We start from the raw sequence: 26714 nt of genomic DNA on the forward strand, positions 1-26714 counted from the left end.
AGAAGGGTACATCTTCCAAGTCTAAGGCCTTGTGTGATATTGCAGATTGGTAGCATCTCTTCACCAAGTAACCCAGTAATACAGACACTAGCAAAGACAGTAAATTGTAGCAATTTGTCTTTTTCAAACCACTTTCTTCCACAGCACAACCCTACAACATCTTATTTTGAATGTTTATGAATTCTCAGTGAACAGCTTTCTTCCCCCAGTGTAGCTCAGCTGACCTATGTCAATGTGCAAGAGGTATTAGGTCAAGTAGATGAATGAGATATTACAAGTTACCAGGACTGGATGGCCTTACTAAGGAGTTCTCAAGGAAGTGAGATATTGAAGGGCAGAGATGCCAGTGAACATTTGCAACTACCATTACAGACCATTACTGTGCCAGATAACTTGCAGAGCACTGCCCACATCACTCTCATCCACAAAAAGGGCTGTTGAGGGAATCCTGCAAGCTACAGACTGATAAGCCTGATCTCCATCCTGGGTAAAATGGTAGAGGTTGTAGCAAGACTTAAGAGCCTATGGACAGACACAGACCTTTGAGAAAGAGTCAGCAGGTTTCCTATTAAGGAAAATTGTGTCTCTCTAACCACAGTGTCTTTGGAAAAGGTGAGTAAGCAGGAGGATAAAGGTAATACATCGGACATTTTTGGATTTCCAAAAGGTCTTTGACAATGTTAAATACCCAAAGTTACAAAATAAGCTAATGTTGCCAAAAATTTGGATTAAAAAAAAATTATTACAAGGTGAAAGCTGGTTAATGGAAGGAAAGCACAAAAAACCCCATCCATTATCATGACTTGGTGATGAATTGATTTACTAGGCAAACAGTACTTAGCTGCCAAATAAATTGGACATATTTGGTGTTGTAAGAAAAATTAAGCTGTTTATTAGCTAAAACAAAACAAAGTCAAGAGGGCTACTGAATTATCATCTTCTAAACTAGTGTAAACAGTTCAGTACCTCTGGAAGTTTGATACCAATTATTACATGAACAAAAGTGGTGAAGTTATTCTAAATTTTGTCACTACTACCTTTATTTCCATATTTCATTTCAAGAACCAACAGAAACCAGTGCAATAAATACAGAAGTGAGAGAAAAACATGTATTTTATTTGTTTTGAGGCAAATGGAGTTCATCTCATTTAGATCAAAAGAATGGAGAGCAATTGATTTAATTGAGTTTTTAAGAATTTACAGAAAAACCACCCTCATGCTTCTCACACCAGTAAACGACTGAATTTCCTATGCAAAAACCCTCTTCCTTTAGACTTGGCACAATTTTTTACTGCCCACTACCACACTTCACATCTTTGCTTGTCAAAATGTCATATTACCTATGTAAACGTGTTTTATGTGTAAACTTCAACAAGTAAATGGGAAAGCCTACTAATTTACCCATCAAAAAAAATTAAGTATGAACTAAATAGCAAATTAATTACATCATATGCTATGTAATACTGTTTCAAAAAGAGCTACAGTCTGTGGAATTCATAATAAAAAAGATGCAGATACAAAAAGCAGATGTGCAGCGCCATGCATTAGTGTAGTGACATTATAAGGCAATAGTAAAAAAGGTGGGGGTTTTTTTAAGTATACTTGCCAAGATAAAAATCAAGGCTGTATTCTTAGTCAGTTTCGTTTTGGTAGTGTAGGATTTCTTCTTAGTTGAAAGTAGAACTGGTTTTTTTTGAGCATATTCACCTGTTAACTGTGTTTGACAATACTTTTTTGTCAAAATACACGTGGATTTCAATTTCGAGCAACAACAGATTTTATACTTTTCAGTTCAAATTCTCTATGTTGAAATAAAGAAAAACTCTGTTCCCAAAGAATCAAATCGGGTAAATGGGAAGAAATATTTGAAATTAAATACTCCTAAAATAAACACAATACATTAACAGTAACACCTCTGCAGGCAATGAAAGTTCATCAGCCTAAGTCAAAAGACTGAGTTAATACCATTTTATATGTTTTTTGTTGGTGCTTTGTTCACTCCATGCTCAAACTGAGTAAGCAAAAGTAATCATGTGGCAGTCTGGAAAGCCCAACATCACCAAGGATTTCCTTTATTGTTCAAAGGGCCTTTGTAGTGCTGAGCAGAATCAACCCCAACGGTTTAAAAAGGAAACTGAAATTACATCTCAAAATTGTTGCAAATGATCTCTAAGTAATTATAATATCACAGTAATCAAAATAACTGTTCTTTTTCCTCCGCTTATAACTTAATTTACTACCTGTCATTTTTACAAACTGCAGTTCACATTAAAACATTTGCTGATAACAAAAGCTTTTCTTCGAAAACAACACTGCTTTACATCTAGTCAGGCAGCTTGTGCATATCAGAGCATTCTGTCAAGTGAGACATGGGAAAGGGTAAAGAACAAAAAGCTGAAATATGGCTGCAGTTTATCTGTGCCTTTAGTGCACTGCAGAATCTCAGGCAGCACTAGAGACAGCAAGTTTCTTCAGATGATCCATAAATACTTGCAAGCTGACATCATCAGTAAGAATGGGTGCTCCAGACTCCTATAAAATAAGAGAAACAAGAAGAACTGATTATGCACATTGTGAAGAAAAAGTATTTTAAGGCACAATATATTCCACTGAATAAACATTTTATCAATTTAGAAAGACCTTAGAAGCACACCATTACTGAAATCCTCTGACAAAAAAAAAAAGCAGACTGTACATTTACATAAATTTTCATATGTTTACATTAATTCAGGCACAACTCACAACTACAGTCTTTCATATTAATGCATACAGAAATGAGATGCTGTATAGCAAAATTTACATCAATCAGACAAAACTCACGAGTTTTTGACAGCTGCCAAATACTAACTTACAAATTTTTACAAGTAAATAAAATTTCAGTGGCACAGTTCCTGTATGATTCCTACCTCAGTGGAGCAGACAAAGGGGAGAGAAACAGTAATATGCAAGTGACACAACTAACAAATCAGTATCTGTCAGTGAAGCTCAGACATATCCAAATGATGAAAGGAAGAAACAAATCTACTAAGGGTCTGATTTGACACTGAGTAAAGGTCAACTGGCTTTCCCAAGAAGAGCTGGGCAAACTCTTTCCTCCTATAGCTCTGTGCCACCTCAGAGAAATACCAAAAAATCTGAAAGTCACAAAAAATCAGAACACAAAAGCTCTGAAAAAACCTTTTGGGTGGATTCTTGCAATTTACTTTTTGACCTCAGAAGTATTTTAAGAAATTCAAGAAATTCTAAATGGTCAGGTTTTAATTACTATTTCTGAACAAATTTACAGTCAAAACAGCAGTTGGCAACTCTGTAAATGTTACATAGTAGCTCTGTTAAGTCTTTTGAGACCAGTCTGCCACTATTTCCATTTACAGCTGTAGTAAGAAGTCCTATAAATCTCAACAATTCCCCCATTTCAAAGGTACTAAGCACTCACATTTACAAATTAAACCAGAGCTATCTGAACTGTTGCAAAGTCTTCCAAAACACAGACATAAAAGTCTTAACGAAGATTCCTAGAAGCATCTTTTTGAGAATGGTGGCTTTTTGAGAACTGGCTAAAACCAGTTCCCAGTTAATAATCAAGGGACAAATCCAAGTGCAGTAAGATTTCTTGGATCACTACAATACACATCTACTCTCAGGGAAGGCACACTAAATTACCTATCGGCTGATGTCAGCAAGGTGAGATTAAAGTATGCTCTACTTCCAAGCCTGTTAAATACTAAGCCTGAGTTCTCTTATTTAAGAATCATAGAATCATTTAGGTAGAAAAGACCTTTAAAGTCATTGAGTCCAACCATTAACCCAGCACCACCAAACCCCCCCACTAAATCATGCCCATAGTGCCCCATCTATATGTCTTTTAAATACCTCCAGGAATGGTGACTCCACCCATTCCCTGGGCAGCCTGTTCCAACCCTGTTGACAACTCTTCCTGTGAAGAAATTTTTCCTAATATCCAATCTAAACCTCCTCGGGTGCAACTTGAAGCCATCTTCTCTTCTCCTATTGTTTGTTGCCTGGAAGATCAACCCCCACCTCTCTACTACCTCCTTTCAGGTAGCTGTAGAGAACAATAAGGTCTCCTTTGACCCTCCTTTTGTCCAGGCTAAACAACTCCAGCTCCCTCAGCTGCTCCTCATAAGACTTACACTCTTGACCCTTCAGCAGCTCTGTTACCTTTCTCTGGACATTCTCCAGCACCTCAGGTGTCTTTCTCCTAGTGAGGGGCCCAAAGCTGAACACAGGATTCAAGGTGTGGCCTCACCAGTGCTGAGGACAGGGGACAATCACTTCTTTGATCGGGCTGGCTACACTACTTCTGATACAGGCCAGGATACCACTGGCCTTCTTGGCCCCCTGGGCACACTGTTGGCTCATGTTCAGTCACCTGTTGATCAGCACCCCTAGGTCCTTTTCTGAAAATTTCAACTGCATCTTCAATAACCAACCACATAATAGAGATGCACGAAAACTTTACTGCTATCTTCTGAAAATGTTTTCATACTGTTAAGGCACCTACCTACTAAAGATTAAAGAAAATCTTTACTTAGAATATTAAAAACCAAACTAGGCCATTCATAACCTCCTAAAACATGGTTTCAGTGGTCTGTGGGTGCCCTCTTCAGGTCAGTGTGGACTTTCAGTTGTGTACATAATAAAATTACATAAAACAATCCAGGGAGCTCATGAAAAAAACAAGAGCAAGATGCAAATCAGTTTTAAATTGTCTCCAAACAGTTACATTTCTCATTTCATAATTTGTACTTTATTCAACTTTGTTCACAAAAATCCCTGCAAACACAAGAGCATGTTATGTTGAGCACATACACTGCAATGTCACTGGGTAGATTAATACATTTCTTATGTTACCCTAGAATTCCTCTCAACATTAAAAGGGAAAGTTGTCTTTTGCAAGACGTATTGAAGAGTCTCATCTGTCCAGCATAATTTTCTTAGAGCAGGTAAAGAATTGTTTTGTATTTACATTTGTAATACTGCTTCACTTGCTTACTAATTAAATGAGCAGAAAATAGTTGTCCTGTACTGTTGGAAATGTGAATTTCAAAAATTTCCAGGTAATGTTTAGATAAAAACAAGACCTTCCAAACTACAGGATTTGTGTGTATGTTGTGGGGTAAACTTGATGAAGAGAGATAGTAACAGACGGCTTGTTAGGTTATTGATGTTGGAGGCAAGGGAATTTGGGATTTGGGTTCAAATCATGCTGGCTCCACCATAGTACAGAATTTTCAAGCATTTTCACTCTGGACCCCAGTGCTCTTCACTGCCTGAAGCTTCATTAGAACCAATTCATCCTATGAAAATGTAACCCTGATAAAACTTACCTGACAAAGATCACCGCCAAAAGATTGCTACAGAGCTTTCTAACTCATGACTTTACACTGTCAACGCTTTAGCAAAATACTCTAAGAGCACAGTTAATATGTAGCTTCAAGTGTCTGATGCCATTACATTTGCATGAGAAAATGACACTGCACTAGCATTCACCCACAGCAGTGTTTCTCTTCCCACTAAAGAAGCTTAGTGTGGAAGGAAAACGTGGAAAAAGAGACACAACATTCAAGAGTACAAGTTGCTCCAGAAAGTTTAACTTCTGAACTCATACATAACTTCCTTCCTGAAGACAAGATTTGTAAACTGATTCCTGGTCAACTGGGCCACAAAAATTCTGGAAAATGTCAGTACGCTGGCACTGATGTATTTTCTAGTTCTTGTCCATAGCTATCGTCAACATTTATTTCCCCTATTGCAAAAAGGTCCTGTAGTAAGTACTCTCATTGCCAGGATTGTGAAGGTATTTATAGGGATGAGGCCTAAAGCTCTGTGAGATAGGTGGCCAAGGAGATAACAGTACAAGGCTGCAACATGCTGACTGAAGAGGAAGCCATAAGACAAAGGTCAAACAGCCTCACTAATGGCTCAGCTGGGGGAAGGAGATGGCGGCAATACTAAGATGTTACAGTTCGGTTCTGCCCTTCAGCAAGATACGTGCATTTTCATCTGCAAGCCACGTAGCTCAACCTAATCAAAGCTACCTAAACCCTCACTGTCCCTCCTTTATATATGCAAAACACACCCACCAACATGAAAATTATGAAGTGGCTGCCCCCCTACCATCTTTTATGGCAGCCAACAGGGAATCAATCCTGTTTGACTACAGCAGGTATAAAATTGGTATTTTAAGTCTGCTATGGTGTGGACAACCCTACCTCTCAGACAGGTTAATGGCCTTGCTCCTCTCTCCTTCCCAAAGCAGGAACACCTCTTTGGTAAGATTTGTGCCTCTGCTACCTAGCGGATAATTCTCGATGAAACTAAACTTAATTACAAGTTAAGTTTAATGAATTGTAAACTCAGCTTAATCAATAATTGGCTAGCCTTAGCATATTTAGTGCTAAGGCAGCAACTGCATTTATCAATGACTATTCCAAATCTTCATATCTGTATCCTCACTAAACTATCTGTTTTTGATTTTGCAAAATTGTCTCAGTGAAAGTCCTCAAGGAGTCTCTGTCAGGCAAACATCAAATTAGTACTCTTAAGACAACACTGCATAAGAAAGTTGGCTAAACATGAAAGCAGCCTAGCAGAAGCTTAAAATAGCAAACCAGACCATTTTTGTTTAAAAGCAAGAATTTTCTTAACTTTTATAATTTTGGTTACATCAGACCAAAACTACATTTCTTTTTCAGTTTCAAAATCTGGCATTATTACTTATATGTACACAATGTGTCACTTGACTTCTGAAAGAGGGAAAAAGAAAATCGTGTACAAGCTTCATCAGCAGATTCATACTTACCTGTCCCCATGCATACATATTGTTATGAGTCTGAGAGGGATTTACTTTTGAAAGCAGGAAGCGAGCCTTTAAAAAACAAAACAAAGACAATAAATTAATCTTCTCAAATAGGATTTTCTTGCACTCAGAAAAAAGTTGCATGTGTATTTGAAATACATAATTTCTATTATTTGGAAATGCAGACACCTATCCAGAACTGCAAATAGCACCTCTATAAATAAATCTACTCCCTGGATGCTATAGCTATAATGCAGAATTGCTAAGAACTTTTTGATGTGGCTGAAAGTAAGCTTTTGTCTTTTTCTAAGCGTTAACAAAGTAAATGTGAATATCAACAAGACATTAATGAAGAAGTTTTTAAAAAATAACACAAAGAATAACTCTGGTATTGGTTCAGAGACCCACACAAGTACTGTCTTTTCTGTCCTACACACCTTACACAAAGAACCCAAGAGTCCAAGTCACTAGGGTAAAAATAATAATAATTAACAGGATTTACACATTAGAGAAAAAGTTGCTATTAAATATCTGGCTCTATAAAAGCTTTAAGATTCAAAATGTTCGCTTGCAATTCATATACATTTTAGCACAGAAATGCATGTTTACTACTAAAACATCTCATGACATTACCAATACACCATTTCCTAGATTATATAAATACCTGGCTTCCTCCATGCTCTGTATCAATGTATCTGGGCATTGGAAATCTGGAATGGAGAATTTCTTGGGCATCATCTATTGGAGCTTGTAGCAAGTGGTGAAAATTTTCATATTCCGGCATATCTTGGTACCCTGACTTACGCCACTGAGCTATGGTCTGGGCACAGGGAAAAGAAAGAAGTTTAGATTCACCAATCTTTCTTAGAAAATACACAGGACTTTTCTGAGGAAAATGTGCCATTGCTGGCTTTTTTTCTATCACTCACCCCTTTCTGCCCTGTAGTATGCAAGTTAATTTTTAAAAGCCAAGATGTGCAAGTAACATGCCACTAGATTTCTTTTTTTTTTTTCCCAGCTCTTAACATTTTGTGATCCATCTGTCTTTCCTCCTTTGTCATCTTTGGTATGTTAAATATTTAGTTTAGGAGGTCAAAGATACTATTTACACTTCTCTATTTTGCATGTCTATGAAACATGAGAAATAAGTATTTATACTGATATTTATCTTTCAGAGCCTGTAGCGAAACCTCCTCACTTTTTAGCAGTGAAGCTGGTTGCTCAAGGACAGTTCAGTGACACAGCCTGTTGTTAGGAAAGACCCCAGGGGGGACCCTCAGTAGGCATTCCTTCCTCCTCTACTCAGTAGCTGCTTTTAAGCTGAGGGTCTCATTCCTGACTCCTGCCTGAGCTACACAGCAGCCACACCTGTATCTGAGCATGTACCCTACTCATCCCAACTCCCATCCAGGTACCTGACTACCTAACTAGAACCTGGACCTGCTTCATCCCCATCGACTTGTCTGGTGATCTGGACTAAAGGCTGAGCCTGGCTACTGCCTGCAACTACTCTGATTGCCTTGCTCAGGTACACTGGGGGCCAGGTCTTCACTGGCAAGACCCCTGACTGCCTTGTAGTGATGATCAGTTCCCTGTTCCCTTTCCCTCACAGAGCAGCCCGCCCCTGCTGCTTCTTGACAAAAATGAGATAACATTTTGCTGCTTAAGAAGCATTGAAGTTTAGGAAATATTTTTATCAGTGCAGCTATGAGGATATGATCCAGAACAGTATTTTCCAAACTCTCAGCTGTGAACCATTTACAGTTGCAAAGTAGTAAAAAGCAGCAGCTCAGTTCCTCCAGAGAAGCAGAGAACTAGGAAATCACAAGCATTCATATTTAAATTACTAAGGAATGTCTATCTACCTAACTACCAGGAGCAGTTCCATTCCTCCAGGACAGTGCAGATGAAGGGTGAATATAAAACTGTGTTCTGACTCCCTGTCCCTGAAGAACTAATTTAAAAGTCTAAAATAAATGAGTGAAAATTTGGGGAGAAAGGGAGGGGCAGGGAATAACACTTTTAAAGGTAGGAAAAATATTGATCTAAAACAAATAATCTGCATATTGAAGCTAATTAATCTTAAACTCGTCATAAGAAATAGGACCAAAACATCAAGTAATGTCAGTTATCTGTGTACAGGCATGTCAAAGTACCAAACTACAAAGATTAACTACGACTCTGCTATCAGCCAAGCAGATGACAGGGTCAAATACTGAGGTGCATTGGAACTGGTGCTTGACTTCCATAATGTAGCACTCCTACTGAAAAAGATTATTTATGTAAGCAATGACAACTCTTACCTCCCCATGATAAATAAGGATTTGGAAAAAGGTGTCCATAAGGAGAATGCGGTCTGGTAAAATGCTGCTGCTATCCAGAAGAACGGGCTAAGGTTTAAAAATAAATAAGAAGTTACCAACTGATGCAGAATTGGACAATCAGATGGCATTGCCAACTTTTTGAATCAGTAACTGAATCTTAGGAATCACTTACTAAAACTCCATATTTGCTCCTTTTCATGTCCCACATCTGCAACTCACACAATCTCATTCTGAAGTTATCCAGCCTGATTCTGAATACGTAACTTCATGAAAGTAATAAAAAATGTATTCAAGACCTGAAACTTCTTCCATTATTATGCACTTTTCTAGTCTTGCAAGTACCTCCATATTTACCTATACAATGTCACTAATTTGAATTATATTTCAATGTATAAAGATTTAGAAGTTATTTGAGTATAAGATTTGGAGGCTATGGGTTGTTTGGGGTTTTTTTTTAGTCTTGTTGTTGCAGCTGTTATTACTGTGCCTATTGATCCACTAACACTGTATATAGTAACTATGCATGACTTATGAAATCTAATGTAATATCTAAGGTTTTAATTCACCTTTTTAAGGGTAATGACAACATATTGGCACTATATGATTTAACTGAATCAGTACCATATGATGGAATTGAATCAATATTGCTAGGGATACCAAAAATATTAACCATTCCAAGAGTGAAAAAAGAGTATTATTACTCATTCTACACTGAGACATCAGCTCCTGCTTAATCAGATTTCTCCTTTGCATCACACCAATGTGACTGCTTGTTTTTCATACATGGGAGAATGATCTTACACCTGTGAGCTTCACAAGCCACCTTATTATTTTAAACTCCACTTCTACAAGTCCTTTTTTTTAACCCCATGGATAGTTTAAAAAAAAAAAATCCTAACAGAACTTAGAATTCCAACCTGCCAAGAGCTTTCACTACTATGTTTGTTTCACTGTCTCACTCTCTTTTATGTAGCAGATTATTTTGGCTGTCTCCTGTCTTATACTTCTTTCAGAAGCTTCTTGGAAGATCAGCTTTTTATTTCAGGTTTATACAGAATGTGCCATGACAAGGTCAACTAGAAGGTTCTGCACCAAATCTACACATAAATGGGAACCACATCGAAACTAGAAGCTTTGGATTAGGGCATTAAGATAGAGGAAATTTTGTACATTTCAAAAAAAACCCAACTTTTCTTTCAGACTTGACAGAAATAGTACATTTTTAATTAAAACCATTTTTGTTTATATTTACATTCTGGAACAACAAACACAAAAGTAAATCTGCTACATCTCTCAAAAAATAACAAAAAGATACCATTCCTTAGTTAAAACATCACCTCTTTAAAAAGCGACTTTTGATCTCAAGACTTCTACATCAAAATTCTGAGATATGCCTTGTTCATAGTATGTTGTAAATTAAATGAATATTCTTTCTCGTAAAGTAGATTATAAATCAACACCTTTTATAACATGCAATAGTGAGGATAACAATCACTTCTCTCAAAAAAGCACCTCTTAACCTACTATGAAGTTATATTTACTGATACCTCTGGAGGTCCATTGAAAGAGTAGGCATAAAGAATTGGCTGAACCATGATAAGCGACTGGGTTAGATCTTGACGCATAAAGTGATGACGATAGTATGAGCTCTCATCTGGACTGTTGTTAAAAACTTGTAAGAAAGGAGATCTTCTCAAGTGAAACATAAACTGCAAAACAAGAACCATTTGTTTGAACTCTCAGAGATAAAAAGGACAGTTGTACAAGGAGAGAAATGTTTTCCACAAACTACACGACCAATGCCACAACAACATTGAATTATAACTCCTTTAACATTTCTCACTTGCATATGCAGCTTTGCCAGTTTTTATATACTCTCATGACAATAGAAGAGGTATCAGAACGGATAAACCTACAAAGCCGCTTTGAGGTAAGAGAAAAATTTAATATTTCTTCTTCTGCAGTACTAACTGATAAACAGTATGACTAAATATTGTTAAATCCTTTCTTTACTCTAAGTTCTACTGTTCCTGTGAGGGAGGCTGCTGTGCTGGAACAAAGTAAGTTATAGCATGTGTACAGAAAAAAGAACATCAACCACAGCAAAGTTGAACTTTGCTAGTAAAATGGAAAAAGTATATCCCCTCATTGCTGAATCAAATTTTCCACGTGCTGAATCAATCTCTCCACAGTATTTAGCACCTTGAGACAGACTGGTAGGTAGCTTAAACAGAAATATTATGGAAGTCTATGGAGAGTCCAAAAGTGACATATCTGGAGCCATCAGAATGAAGTAATTTATTAGAAGAGATTATTAGCAAAGAAACTATTTGAAGTTTAATATAACCAATAATGTTTCTTTTGTGGTCAGTATCGTAAATAATATGGGAAAGAAACAATAAAGCAAACCCATATATTTTATTACATTTCTGAATTTCTTCCTTAAAACAGCCCTTAAAAAAGTATCATTATATGAATGAAAATTCAGGTAGGATGAGGATTTCATTATAGGAGAAACAAAAAATATACACAGTTAGACAAAGTTTAACTGTAAGGGCAGAAGACAAAAGGGGACATAGCAGCATAGGCAATAGAAGCGATTTGCTTAATGTCACACGGCAGACAGTAGCTGGGGGCAGGGGGTCTGTTCATTCTGATATCCAACGTAATGTCTTACTTCACTCTGTGCCTCTTTCTTCACTGAGCATTCTCTTTTTATCACTTATAGACAAACCTTCCAATAGACAAACTCACCTGTGGGTAAAGTGAAAACGTTTCCGAAAATCTGAAAGAGTTTGGATCGTCCTTGTGATATTCTCCAAATTTCTGACACTGGGGCAAAAGAAAAAATTATCTAAATTCTAAATTAAGAAACATACTTGCTTGGTCATGCCATTACTGTAAGTTTGGTTTTATCAGACACATGACTTTTGGCGCTTACAACTTTGTAAACAAACAGAAACCTAGCAAAAACATTGACATAAGTTCTCAACAAGCAGTGATTTTCTTGCATATGTGGCTTTAATGGTTTTTTGGTTTTTTTTTCCTCTAAAATCACTAAGCAGAGTTAGATGATTAAAACATCTCCAAAGAACATGTTTAAAATTAAATTATTGAAAACTACTTACCTACAAATAAAAAGAAAATAAATAAAAAAACCCAAACAGAAAATTGAACTTCTGAAAATAAAGAAATTCCATATTGGTTTCTAGATACTTTGCCTCCCTTTTTTTTCCCCTCTAAAAATTTTTAATCTACAATATCATTACAGGCAGCAGAAAGTAGAGAAAGCTTTAATTTCTGTGAATCTCATGATATAATTTCTCTTAACTGCTGGCAATTACCACATGTTGAGGAAACATTAAAAAATCAACGGAAAACACACTTGCTCTTTTTTCATTTAAAACAGAATATCTTAGTTAATTCTGCATACCTTCATGTGAAAATGAAGCATTCAGCTCATTTGCTGTTTTTATTTTTAAAGAAACAATCACTGAACACTAGTCATTTAAGAATTACGTGTCTACAAGCAAGAAACCAATCTGACTCCTTCAATACGGTTCTTTTTACCAGGCGTATAAGTTGTCTGTCCAGCCACCTAAGCACATCAGGCCCCTCCTCTGTCTCTGCTCTGTACACTGCCAATCTAGCCATGAGAATTGCAGCAGCTTCCTGGTCAAAAGATGCAGCAATGTTTTGAATCTGGGTTTGTGCATCTGCCCAGCTGCAAAAGAAAAATACAATATTTTCATCACAGTGAAAGGAAAGATGTCCAACCACAAAATATCCCCTCAAAATTAAGGCAAAGAAAGCAGCGTTAGCAGTTTAACAAACTGTTGCTGAAGCTTCAAAAATCTGCTGGGTATAAACAAGCAGCCTCTCAGTTAGCCATTCTTTATTTAGAAATGTTCCTTATTTGTACAGATGCCATTCAACAAGTGAAATAAAATATAATGTCACTAAGAACAGCTATTATATTTTTTTAAAAATTAATTACGAAAGGTAAGTTACAGAAAGCACCATCCATGAAGCTTAGCGCATATTCCCACACTAGCAACTTTCTTGTGCACCTTTATTGTTCTTTTCAATTTATAAGGTGAACTATTAATCTCACCTTTTACCAGTTGTCAAGATTTTACTAATACAACTAATGTAAGTTAACAACATAGTCATATCAACAGTTAAGGTAACATTTTTTTCAAGAAATGGAATTTTCCATCGAATTAACCAAGCAGTGATCTCCTTCAGCTTAAAGGAAATGTCACTGGACATTGAAAAATGCCTTTATAATATTAAACATCACATCCTAAAATTGTGAATCAAGGAAACTGTAGGTAAGGGTTACACATGCAAGAAGAGGTATTTACATTCTCCCTGAACTGCAGCTGGCATTCTCAAGTTAAGTTATGAAGTGATTGTTGCCATTCTGTAAGTCCACCCATTTCCTCAGTTAAAACCACAGAATTCAACTCAGAGCTTCCCCCTCATCTAAAACCACTTGGTTTACTTCAGAGCACTCCCATCACATCATTATACAGCTACTGCAACCTCTCAGAGAAAAATCATCCCACAGAACAAGAGAGGCAACTGTCTCAAAGGCATGCTCATGCTTTCACCACCTGTGGTACTGTATATCCCAGAATAAGAAAATAGGTACAAAATCTATAGAGTAAAAGGCATATATATATCCTGATCTTTCAAAATTCATTCATCACAAATAGAACATACTTTCTGGCAACTGTGGTCACTCTGATACGTCTCTGTCCACTGGAATGTTGGTACTGAGTCACAAACTGGATTGCACCACGTCCTCCTTGAGGAATGGGAGCATTGTGCTAAGTACAGGAAGAAAAAAAAATTAAATGAAGGAGAATCTCAAGATTTTACAGTATAACTTGAAAGTATGTAACTAATGACTAGAAAAATCACAAAATTCTTTGCAATAGGCAACCCAAGGTATATAAATTAATTGTCTGGTGCTTTGAGTATCTTTACTAAATATGGCTAATGCACTCGGAGACTATTAAGGGATATATTGGAAGCCGCTGCTGTCTCCACCAGACATCCTTAAAGCAAACAATGCTCTCTCTTTCCACATACCCTTACAGAGACAACATTTTCCAAGGGGCCTTACAATTGCTAATTTCATTACATTCTATTTGAACACCTGGAATTACAGGACAAGAAACCTGATATTAGTCTAAAATGTTGAATAATGAATTTCCAAAACTGCTGTCAAAACAAAGATTGGAATCCAGGCGTAAACTGAAATTTCAAAACTCTAGTCAGTGGAAATACAGGTTTACACACCAACTAGGAAAGTAATTCAAAAGAGAAAGATAGTTGAAATTAATTACTACGTATCATGACTTGGCCAGTTTTAGAGCTACTAATAAAATGAGACCAAAATAAATTATGCAAAAAGTAAAATGAAAAATGGCTAAGGTAAGTTCAAGTTTTCAAACCCTTGCTAGATAACAAACTATGAAATACAGCATACTAATTATATAGAAACTACAGTCAGCTCACATAGTTCCTGAGCTTCAAATATTTGGAAGAAGAGGAAGTACGGGAAGGAGTGGCACATTTGCTCGTCATATTTTCATCCTCTTTCCTAGCAGCCCCTCAGGGAAACAGGAAACCAGGCTATATGCCCCTAACACCTTTCAATGACGCCAATCTTTACTTGGAAATACTGAGCAATTAAAGCATAAATTAAAATGTGACATTATATAGTAATTACCTTGTAATTAAAACATCAGGGAAATACTGAAAAGCACTTTTAAATACGCAGATTACAGTATTTTCATATAATGCAATTGAAATACATTTAATAAGTAATACTCTGAAAGGAAAAATTGGAGTTAAAAAGATTATGAACACTATCCAAAATGTGTAGAGCTCTTTAGTTCCCATTACCATATTCAAGAAGATTAGTATCATCATTAGTATCCAGCTCTAAACTTTGACAAAACAAAATGGCAGCATCATTTGTATCCCTGCTACTGTGCTTGGGGGAACCACACAAAAATACAGGCTTCAGTAGTTACATAAAATAAGATTACTGTGTTTAGTAGACAAGTAGACAAATATTTATTACCTGGTTTACCACCTCAAAGTACAGTGCAAGTGTTGTAGTAGGATTAAGACCACAAATCTTCCACTGACAAGTGCCTCCTGTTCCAATCTCCTGCAGAAAGATTTTATAACACTTTTACAAACTAGAAGTATTTCCTTCTTTGTGAAATACAGCATCTAGCCATTATACATAAGTGTTTAGAACTACTGTCGTAAGCTTTCTCCCTGATCAATCTGTCACCTTTCCACACACTCTTGCAAAACAACTGTAGCACTGGTTGTGGGAATAATAATAATTAAAAAAAAGAGATTGTTGTTTTAAAAGATTAAAATATTTATAAGACAAGGAGTTGGCATTAGAAAAAAATTATAAAGCAGGTCAGAAACAGGAAAAAGTACCAGACTTCGCTTAAACAGCCCCAAGATAAAGAGGCAAGAAGCACATGTAAGTGGAAAGACTCTTCTAAATCACAGCAGTAAAACTTCATGTAGAGAGCTTACATAGTTGTGGTAGTTTGGCCTAGACCTTCCTTGGTGACCAGCTTGTAACCAAGGAAGTGCCCAGATTTACCCGGTATTCCCTACGATTTTTACGTAAACTGGGGTATAAGAAGAAGGGAGGAAAGACCATCACTCTCTTTCCTTCCGGCGGCTTTGGAGGTGCAGATCTCCCTGTGTTGAGTCTGTCGGCTTGGAGAGTGAGGCCTGGTAAGGCCTTGTCGACCTTGGGAGGCAGAGGCTGCCGGCAGTCACCCCAGCGTGGCTCTCCATTGTCCCAAGGAGAGTAGTAAGATATTTTTTGTTAATTCTTTTAGTTGATAGACCTTGGGCTACTGATCGGGATAATATAATATATATATATATTATTTTGGTTTTTGTTCTTCCCTTCCCCTTTCCCTTTTCCCTGTGAAATTATATATATATTTCAACTGTAAATATAAGTGTAAATATATTTATATACATTACTTTGTCTCTCTCTCGTTTTCGGTTCTTTTGGGTTTTTTTTCCCCTCTCCTCCCTTGGTTTGGGGTGGGGGGGGACTCCTTGTGGTAAGGTTTGGAGACTTGGCAGGGAGCCAGCTCCAAACCATAACAATAGTATATTGTATAATATAACTAATAACTAGGAAGGTAACTGTACACAGATAGTGACCTATTTCAACTCACAATTCTTTTTTGGCATCAAAAGAACATAAATATCCAGAAAAGCCCATTAAAATAATTCATTAACCATAATGGACACAGTGAAACTGAATAAAACATTCAAGGAAAATTATACTGGCAATATTGTCACTGTGCTTGTATTCATTTAGAAGCATTATGGCTACAGGAATTGTCCGGTTTCCACTGAAATGAGCGGCATGCATCCTCATTTGATTCATGTTTTACCTCAAAATTTTTGATTCGGATAATTTCAACAAAAAGGTGTTTGGAATATAAATTACATAATTGCAAGGCAAAAGAATGACAGAACAGACATGAATTCACAACTGAATTTCCTATTACATCCTATGAAATAGATATGTAGTTTAAATAAGGTGATGTACATTTAATTGTTTTTTTGGGGTTTTAACTTTTATTGTAATATATGTGGTCCCTTCAGGCAACGAAATAATAAAATCTGTACCAGATCACTGAGAAAAAAAATGCTGATTATATTGAGAATTTTAATTCACAAAGATGCAATCATAAATACAAGGAAAATTTAAGGAACGAAAAATGCTTGATTAAAGCAGGCCATTTGTGAGCATTTTCAAACTGGAAAGTGCTCTATTATGCAAACTGTTAGGAACAAAAATGAGACTTCTCAAATATAAGACATTTGGTTACTTGCATGAATTTTTTTTTATTAGTAATCAAATGTTAAGAATATTATCTGATAAGAAAATAAGTGATGATTTAAGCCTAATATAATTTAAAGGAGTTACTTCAGGAGCGTGCAATAGTTGGATCTTCCAATAAATTAAATGTGCATTTGGTGAAACAGCTACAGAAATGGGAAGGCAGAATCAAGATAAAAGGGATGTTTCCACAGTCTTGTATCCTCCTGTTCTCTCAAGTCTTTCAAAAAAATGTATTTTTACAGTTCACTTTGAATAAAAGGACATAGCTCTGATTTCAGCAATAAAGCATTGGTTTCTGCTACATCAGGGTGTAATTTCTGCATAATAATTTTACAGCAACCAAATCTAAACAAGTGGACAAATCTAAACAAGGAACAAGGAGTCTGCAAAGTTTAATACAATTTGAATGCGATCTAGTAATGAATACAAGCTTGCATGTATTGAATTTAAAATTGGTAAAAACTGAACACTATTTGTTCCATTTATGGAAAAGTTTCAGCCTCTCTTCAAATCCAGAAATCTTAAATCCTATTTTTCCATAGTAGGATATTACCCTCATTTTCAGCACAGTTTACTCACATTTTCTGAGACACAAGGTCCTTTAGAGTTGAGAGAGACACAGGGTCCAATCGCTCCAGAAATCTTTACTTCTCTTGAAGTCTTCATATTTAGAACAAAAACATACATTACCATGCCATGCTCAAGAATTCAGTCTTATTTTATCATTAGATAATTAAAACCTCACTGCATATCACATTATTGATACCTTTAGGAAAGGTTATACATGCAATAACACTTAGAGAAACTTTCCATGTGCTTACTTTCTACACTTAATTACATTTGTTTGCTGTACCAATTAGTACACCTGAAACAACAGCACGAACATAAATTAAAACATGGAGAAAAGTTGCCTAGTTTATAAATGTGAGAGCCTGTAAAGTATACTGGGTAATGTCTCTTTTCTAACCAAGAGATTAAAATATTCAAAAGGTAAGATTAAAACTGAAGACTGGCAAGATAAGCCTACACATATCCCAAAATGCATTTATATTCTATCTCCTATACATATATACAGCTAAAAGCAAGATCCAGTTATTCACATTCTTCCAATGTCATTTTCCTGTTTGAAGTGATTTGTACATCCCTCTAGAACTGAGGCTCCCTTTTTACATTTTCCAGGATCTTCCAACAAAATTCACAAGAAAACGTATACCAAAAAAAAAAGTGTTCAACTATTTGTCCCAGTAAAACAGAATTTTACTGAAAGTGAAAATAACCTCATATTCTTCTACAAGGCAGGATTGCAATATTTTGCAAGAAACATCATGGAAGACAATACCTGAACCTATAGCACATTCAGCTTTAAGCTTCTCAAAAGGGTGGAGGTGGAAATGACCATTGTTTAAGTGCCAGAATGGATTCTGAAAAGGATGGAAAATGAAAGGAAACTTGTCCTGAACTACGTAGAGAAGCTGGACCAAAATCTAAGAAACACTCACTACTGATATCAAAATAGAAGCACATGGCATTTTGAGTTTCTAACGGAGACGTTTATTTTAGTTTAATCTCTCTTTTAGCTGCCACTGAATGCAGAGTGAGAAGGAATTACCACTATACCTAACTCACATTTACAGAATCACAGAGCTACAAAAAGATAGCTAGGCAGTAACAGTTATATCCAAGCCAACCTTAACACATCTGTTTAGCACGTTCCTAAAAATTCCTTTAAAGGGTAAAGATTCCACAGTTTGTAGCCATCCTATTCCAGAGTTTCACTAGACTGAATTTTTGTATGCTTACCTTTATTTCTAATGTGCCACCAAATCCCATTTTAAATTGTCCTTGCATATCTTTAGTGAAAACTCTCTGAAAGGTTTGTTTGAATAAAGATGTATTGAAAGAGTCTCCCATTACCATGTAGCCTCTAGACAACAACAAAACAAACAAAACCCTTGAGTTAAAATAGATTACTTATTATGCAATAATTTAGCACATGGGATTTACATAGCTTATTTCTATTAAAGACTAAAACTAAAGACAGTACATTGTGAGGCACATTTTTGCCTTCTTAAAATAGACTAACATTAAATTAGTATTTTGCTACAATGTTAGGGATGAAATTTTTAAGTGAGCTTCTTGCCCTATGCATCATGAGGTCATTATGATTATAATATGTAACAAAATCACTGGGAAAATACTATACTGGACTTCAACATTTTAAATGTCTCAAAACCCTGTCATGCAAAGTCAGCTTACTTTTAATATTTATAATTCCAAACTATATTATTTTGTGTGGCTTACTCATTATTTCAGGCTTAAATCTATGCTCAAGAAGCAAGATCTATTTTTATGCTTACCAATATCGTGTGGGTGTAACTGCAACAGTTGCCACTTACCATGAAATACCATATAGTGCATTTAGAAAATAGTAATGGGAAATACTATTTTCATTCATGTAAAAATATTAATTAAATCCTATTAGTAAAATATGTCAACAGGTCAAACATTACACCCAAAAGAAGTTATCAGGTGGATATTCGAAGATAAAAGAAAATAGACATGGGTGGAATCAGAAATTCTTCCCTGCATGTAGGATGTAACTAAAAAGAAAATAAGAACAGCTGTAGGAGAAATAGACAAACTATACATTAAGGATAGTTTTGCTGGAGGAGTGAAAACAGGGTGAGTCACGTGAGCAGACAGAAAGAGCAAAATTACACACTGTATATAGAAAAAACACAGCTTGAGTTTGATGCAGAAAAGGAACAGGTGTCAAATATGCAGATAAAATAATAAATTTAAACAAAGATCCTGAGCAGTGAAAACTCCCAACCTAGGGCTATACACACAGTTCCGAAAAGAAGCAATCCAGCAGTGTCAAGCTGGCCTGAAACTCAGTGGCATATCCTCATTACAACCTGTGGCTGCACTCTCATTCCTCTTGGATAGAGCATATGTAGCATGTGCTTAGGATCCTGTCATATACAGATACTGACACACAACTAAGAAGGCCTGTTACTCACAGATATAACAGTTATTAAACTAATAAGCAAAGATGCTTAATTTAATTTTACCTCTACTTCATATTGACAAAGCTAATGGCAACAAGCAAGAGAAATGAGTTTGGCACAAGAATCCAGAGTGAATACAGAAGACTAACCTAAAACTCAAGTAGTACATAAAGCAGATGGCTATACTAGGAAAGAAAAAGTATCATAAGTGTAGAATAGGCTTTCAGAAAGAGAAAGAAAAGACAGCATTTGCAAAAATAAGGAGGAAGACTTGGGAGGATTTACAAAATTAATGAGTGAATTATGAAATTAATGCAAGCATGAGTGAAAAGCTATACCAGACTACAGAACTGTGTAACAGGAAAGGTAAGGGTGTTATACAGTGACAGAAAATAGGGGAGTGGTTTCATGAGAACGACTAGAACTTGCTTTACTTGTACCAAAGTGAACTGATGGCAAGACAAACTGGAGGGAATACAAGACCGTGTCTGAAATGTAGATCTGGATAGTGGGAGCAAATATCAGGAGCAAGTGATAATCACCTAAACCACAAGCTGAACCTATAAACAACAATGTATAAAAGAACAGCATAAACAAGACAGAAAGAATAACAGAGCATTTTGTACCACTCTGAAGAGCAAGAAAAACAAGGATGACAGGTCCTTATCTTTACTGAAACCTGCAGCTTACATATACACACATTGAAAAACAGAAGTAGTGCCTATGATGAATTGTCTGTTCAAAAGATATCCGTGTTATTCAAGTCTCAAACAGATCACATTAAAAGAAATACAGCAAACCCCCTTCTTATAAAACCCACAATTGTGGTGACAAACTTGCCAGAGGCTGAGAAATTCCAAAATTCCAGTGTAAATACAACCAGCATAGTATAGAGCGTGTGTGCTTTTTTTTTTTAAAGCAGCTCATTTTTTGTAAATGCTTCCTGTTAAACAATTCAAGAAACCAAAAAATTGCATCTTCACATACTACTTAAAATTAATAGACACATACCCAGTGTAGTTGGGACAACACTTCATCTCCAGAAGACCAGTCTGATCCAATGCACACGCATATATATCAATAACATGACCATTTGTTGCAGCCCGATTAGCCAGGGCTTCAAAATGCTAAATCCAAGATAAAAATACAGTTCATAGCAATTTACGACGTGAACTCTCCTCATCTTCATGCTAACTCCCAGAATTTTACTAAAACAACATTATCAGACTTTATTCATATAAAAGTATATTTTTAGATCAAGTTAAAATTAAGACTGGAATTTTCAACACTTGGGGTTTTTTTCTGATAAGCTGAGAGATCAGTTCACACTAGAGAGAGCAGTGGTTGCTATTTAATCTAAATTTGCTATTTAATCTAAATCTAAAAAATTACCTTGATCTTTTTCTTTTTAAAACTTGCATCTAGTACTAACACAGCACAGAATTTACCATTCCAATCTCATGTGTCTATAATGACAGGTGCCTGCGACTGAGCTAATTGTTTAAGCTCCCATTGTAATCAGTTAAGATGAATTCAACAGGTTTTGGATGTAGTTCACCAGCCCAAATCTACATTTTCGATTAAATTAACCATGTCTAAACTCTACAGCCTAGTCCTCCCCCAACTACAGAGGCAGTTTTGAGCACCTGTCTTAGAAGTACCAGCCTTACACTAGATATACCATTTAGTAATATAAATTTTTTCTGACTTAAAACAGAGAAACACTCCAAAGAACTTTAATCTGACTAGAAAAGTTCTAACTCAATATACTGAAATTTCTGAAGACATTCTTAAGACACATCACTATTCAGAACCAACTGAACAAAACCACACCATCATCTCTTACCTTAGTACCCTTTTTCACGTATTTTGCATTGTCTTTTTCAATGTCATGCCATGATCTTATGGGTAACTTCAATTCATCCCCTACAACCATGCCAGGTCCCTGTGTAGCTGGGCCTCCAATGAACATCATTATACGTGCACCAGTATTAGGAAAAGTGCACTGTAGGAAATAAAAGACAAATAAAACCATCAGGTTTTGCTACAAATTGAACAAAATGAATAGCTGTGTGGGTATTTATCACACTGATAGGATTCTAACAACAACTGCGCTTCTACAAAACTTAAATCTGCCATTAATTTAAAGTCTCAATTTTGCCTTATTAAAACATGTAAATGTCCACAATATTCTATGTATATAAGGGATGATATGCATCAGATCATCCTACAAATCTAATATGCATCAACTAGGAAGGTTTTTACATATTGATTGCAGCAGCTTTTCTGCAAGAAAATTATCTACATATTAGCACAGCTGTAGTTAAAAGCTATTACCTCAAGGAGTCCTACAGCTATAGAAAGAGCCACTCCAGAAGAACGTAAGGGCCGTTTTCCTTGTGGAACAGGCCAAGGATCCCGTTGCAGTTCACCCAAAAGATCAGTTAGATTCATATCAATTTTCTGGACTGGTTGCAAAAATCTGGAAACAAATACATGGAATTAGTTTAGAATTAAATTGTTAAATGAACATTTTATCAGTTGCTTACTAGCAATATATTAGACATATACCAGCAATGTCTAATTCTAGATTCTAGTCTGGATTCAGAGCAATGTCTCTGCCTCACCAAGATAAAGCCATTTGGAATTATTACATACACACTCAGCTTGAGAAGTTCAGCAAGGAGCTTGTAAAACTAAAACTTGCTGACTTAGAGATACCACCACTATCCAGAAAGAACCCTACTTAGTCAAAAGAACAGAGCAGGTGACAACCTACGAATCTCAAACAGAAACTGAAGTTTCACTACTTCAGTGAAAATCTAAGATCAGAAGACAAATTAACATATAAAATATCTTCTGTGCTGCTGCAGGCAGTCTACAAATACAGCTATTTTCAGGAGAGTAGACTGGAAAACTGTTGTTCTCTTTTATCATTCCATAAATTTCTTCTATGTCACAGTGGAACACACAGGAAAATCAAACACCAGGCTGTGACTTCCAAACAAGAGACAGAAGAGGAGTAGAAGAGGGAATAAAAGGGAAGGCACAACTGGATATCCACATAAGAACGGGGCACTAAAGAAGCTATTAATATTTTCCAGCTCACCAGCCAACAGAAGCATCATTATTTATGTATCTGTAACATGCATCTCAGAACACTTCCAAAGCATCATCCTGATAATTTTACAATTACCCACTGTTTTCATTGTCTTAAAACTCTGGTTTTCCAGTAAATCAGCGTAGTCAAGGTATCTGTTTTAGGTGTTTTAAGTAGATTACCTGTTAGAAGGTGGTGGCTGCTGCACTTGAGGACCCCGTCCGACTTGTGAAACAGCTACTTTTGTAAGCCCTAGCATTTCCTGTAGTCAAATACATAAGATTTTATTACAAATTTGTTTACAGACTATTTCACTATCATCACCTTGATGACTCCCTTTTGTTTGCTTCAGTGCATTACCTGAAGCTGTTTTGCAGATAGGTCCTTTGTTCCTCTGAAGACATAACTTTTGGAAATTCCTTCACAGCCAAGTTCATGAACTTGCACCATTCGGCCAAAGGTAATGAGACCTACTAATGCAGTTGGTGGTAGGAGACTAAGTGACATCTGCATGGATTCCTTCAGAGCTTGCAAGTCTTCATCTTCCATGCATGTGTCCACAACATAAAGAAATATCAACGGCATCTGAGGACCACGCTTTGAGAAACACAATTATAATCACATGAAAAACAAATCTGGCAATATTTACAGGATCAAAAATTACCAAGTAAAGTACATTTTGTAAAAGTTTTAACTTTAATCATACCAATAATGTCTCAATTAGTAATCAGGATCTGGAACAAAACCCCTACCATAATGAACTCCGCACAAAAAGTAAATGGTTACTACAGAAGAAAGGAAAAAATCCTTTCAGGATGTCACAATAGTTTTGAAGCATGTGCCAGTTACAACGAACTTTCATTGCTCCAAATGAACACAGCAGTCACAAAGCTATTCACAATGATAAAATATTCCAAACTGATGACATTTTGTGGCATTTCACCTCATAATTTTACTCTAGAGATCATCAGTTCTTTTTATTCTATCCAAATTGATTTTGCTGTTCTATGAACAAACATCCCATTTACTTTACATTACAAGAGTTGGTAAAAAGTACAGATTCCGTTCAGTGTTAACTCTTCTTTTGATTAAAATTTGTAAGACTTCAGTGAGGATTCAGATTATGATCTGCCTCACTCAAGTCCTACAAATTTTAATCCTCAAAACTGGAATTTAGATATTACAAAAAATTGTAATTGCAAATATTTGCAATTTAGGGGTTTAGGTCCATTTTTTGTTTCTATTCAAGTAACCTCCATGCTAAAAAAGGATGAATATTAAAATTTAAACACTTGAATTGAATACATATTAGCTGTTGTCTCTAAACCAGTTAGCCCTAAAACTAACTACTAATCATCCAAACACAAATTTCAATTCAAATTTTTAATGAGAGGTCAATCAACAGTCAGTCAAATTTGAACTGAAATTGCTTGAGCAACTAACAACAGTGAGCAGCCTCCTGGCACAAACACAAATTAACCCCCTTGTAAAGAAACAGACCTAATAGACATATCACCTTTACAATAGGCCTCTCTTTTTCTTTCTTTTTTTTTTTTAAACCAGTCTTATTAGCAATCCTAGTGTTCTTATAAAATGTTATGTTTTCCTTTTCCAACTGATGACATAAATGTTCAATCTACTAACAAGCACATATACACCCAGAGTCATTAAAATGCAGTGAAGTAAAATTGAAATTAACTCTTTTTGTATATTGCAAGGCTATAAATGTTAAAGATTTTATCTAACGATTTTACCTGTACTACATATTCAATGCTGGAGAATTGAGGCAAAAGTTCAGCTGGCTGATTCATTTCAGATATGCCAGCATAGGTAGGAGGAAACTGCAAATAAAACCACAGAAATTAAGCATAAATGAAAGATTATAACTTCTACAAAAGCAAAAACATACATATGGACTACTTTGCAACAAATGTTCACTACTGTTGTTATGTAAAAAATATCAATGCAATGTCTGAAGATACAGTTGCACACTCCTGCTCTTGCTGTCAATTTCAGTTTGCAACTATAATTTGAAAAATCAAGATTTTCATTTTGCCTTATAAAAATATCTTCTATATGTTAAATGTTTCACTTTCTTACCTGATTTCTCTGGTAACAGAAGTTGCAAGCCCAGAGTTTTGCTCGATAATCCACTTGGCTATAAAAATACAATAAGAAAAGTTTATATAACATGAACAAATCATTTTCTTCCACTGTCCCTAGAACACACTTCTTTTAGTGTTTCAAAAACACAGTGACTTTGGAAAAGCTTCCTTCTAATATACTTTCTCCTAAATACCAATATTACAAACTCAAAATAAGTGAAGTCTTACACAGATTTATCAGGCAAATTACTGCGTTTAGCGAGGAAGAATGGTCTTCAAGGAAAAGAAGAAAATAAGAAACTTAAAAATACTCAGTCCCTATACTAGAGACTTTCTCCATGGTTTTAGCAAATCTTTTTAACTCTTCATACCTTTGCATTTTTCATTGTTTTCTGCTTCTGTCTATTAGCTGTCAATCTGGGACTATCCTGAATTTACATTATGCCCTAAAAAAACAGGTTCCAACATTACAGCTACCTCTATAATGAAAATAACATTTTTTTCAGTTGATAAGACTATCTCCTTTTGTCCACATTTTTATTAATATAGTTAATATAAAAAATGCAAATTGTATCTTCATGCCATAGAGATGTCTTAACAGACCCCTACTCACATCTTAAGGGAAAGTAAACTTTAGAGTTCTCAATGTACACTTCCTGCTACCATATCTTCTGTCTGCAAGGGCAAAAATCTTTTTAAAATATCATGAAATCTTCTGATAAGCCCCAGTATGCTGTAAACACAACACAGCTTTATTGCTATCAAATTATCTATACCAATTACAGGGGCTGCAAATTACCCACCCCAAAGCGTCACAGACTTCAAAGGTCCCTCCATATTGAGTCTCTAATCACACTTGTTTTAAAAAAAAAAAATTCCAGTCATGACTTGCACACAAAATACAGGAAACACACCCACAGCTTGCTGTAATGTCAGGCATCTGACTGACTCTTTACAACTTTGTCTTTCCATTGTTTTCTTTCCAGCCCTCAAAAAAAGATAATGCTTCTGAAAAAGTTAATTTGAGCTAAGTCTGACTTCCAGCACAATCAGCCACTGTGTTTAATACTGAAGCACAATTTTACATCTGCTTCAAAACTGTCTTTTCTCCCAAGCAAGGACAAGTCATTCATAAAACTGAATTTGTTCTACAGGATCTTTTACATCACATCTAATCTCTCACTATCACTCTGGATCTTTCCCATGCCTATCAAACTCCAACTTAGAAATTGTCCTGTTTCTTTTCCATACTTCTGTAACAGGAATGACATATGAAACACCTCCTTTGCTTCCAACCTAAACTTATCCATGACTAGTCCACAATCATTTGAGCTCGTGCCAGTATTACCCTTTAGCTTAAACAGCTTTTCACCCTCTCTCATGCCTACTTCTGATGTTATCTATCTATCACCTTCTGCTTTAGTAAACTA

General features: G+C 35.9%; 1 protein-coding gene across 1 annotated transcript in view; it reads right to left on the bottom strand.

Annotated features, from left to right (window-relative positions):
• Nucleotides 1-1095: 1095 nt before the first annotated feature.
• Nucleotides 1096-26714, bottom strand: part of SEC23A (Sec23 homolog A, coat complex II component) — a 30245-nt gene continuing 4626 nt past the window's right edge. Inside the window, exons 3-20 of the mRNA XM_027671177.1 lie at nt 25280-25337; nt 24934-25020; nt 23540-23776; nt 23362-23441; nt 22417-22561; nt 21926-22084; nt 21091-21206; nt 18869-18992; nt 17648-17728; nt 15248-15337; nt 13876-13982; nt 12718-12871; nt 11902-11979; nt 10695-10856; nt 9127-9213; nt 7488-7643; nt 6827-6892; nt 1096-2532 (exon numbers count right to left, since the gene is read on the bottom strand). Of these exons, the coding sequence (XP_027526978.1) occupies nt 2443-2532; nt 6827-6892; nt 7488-7643; nt 9127-9213; nt 10695-10856; nt 11902-11979; nt 12718-12871; nt 13876-13982; nt 15248-15337; nt 17648-17728; nt 18869-18992; nt 21091-21206; nt 21926-22084; nt 22417-22561; nt 23362-23441; nt 23540-23776; nt 24934-25020; nt 25280-25337 (2077 nt within the window). The 3' untranslated portion in view covers nt 1096-2442. The remainder of the gene's footprint in view (nt 2533-6826; nt 6893-7487; nt 7644-9126; nt 9214-10694; nt 10857-11901; nt 11980-12717; nt 12872-13875; nt 13983-15247; nt 15338-17647; nt 17729-18868; nt 18993-21090; nt 21207-21925; nt 22085-22416; nt 22562-23361; nt 23442-23539; nt 23777-24933; nt 25021-25279; nt 25338-26714) is intronic.

The sequence above is a fragment of the Neopelma chrysocephalum genome, unplaced genomic scaffold (genome assembly GCF_003984885.1).
Source record: "Neopelma chrysocephalum unplaced genomic scaffold, ASM398488v2 Primary Assembly neopelma1_24, whole genome shotgun sequence".
NCBI lineage: Eukaryota > Metazoa > Chordata > Aves > Passeriformes > Pipridae > Neopelma > Neopelma chrysocephalum.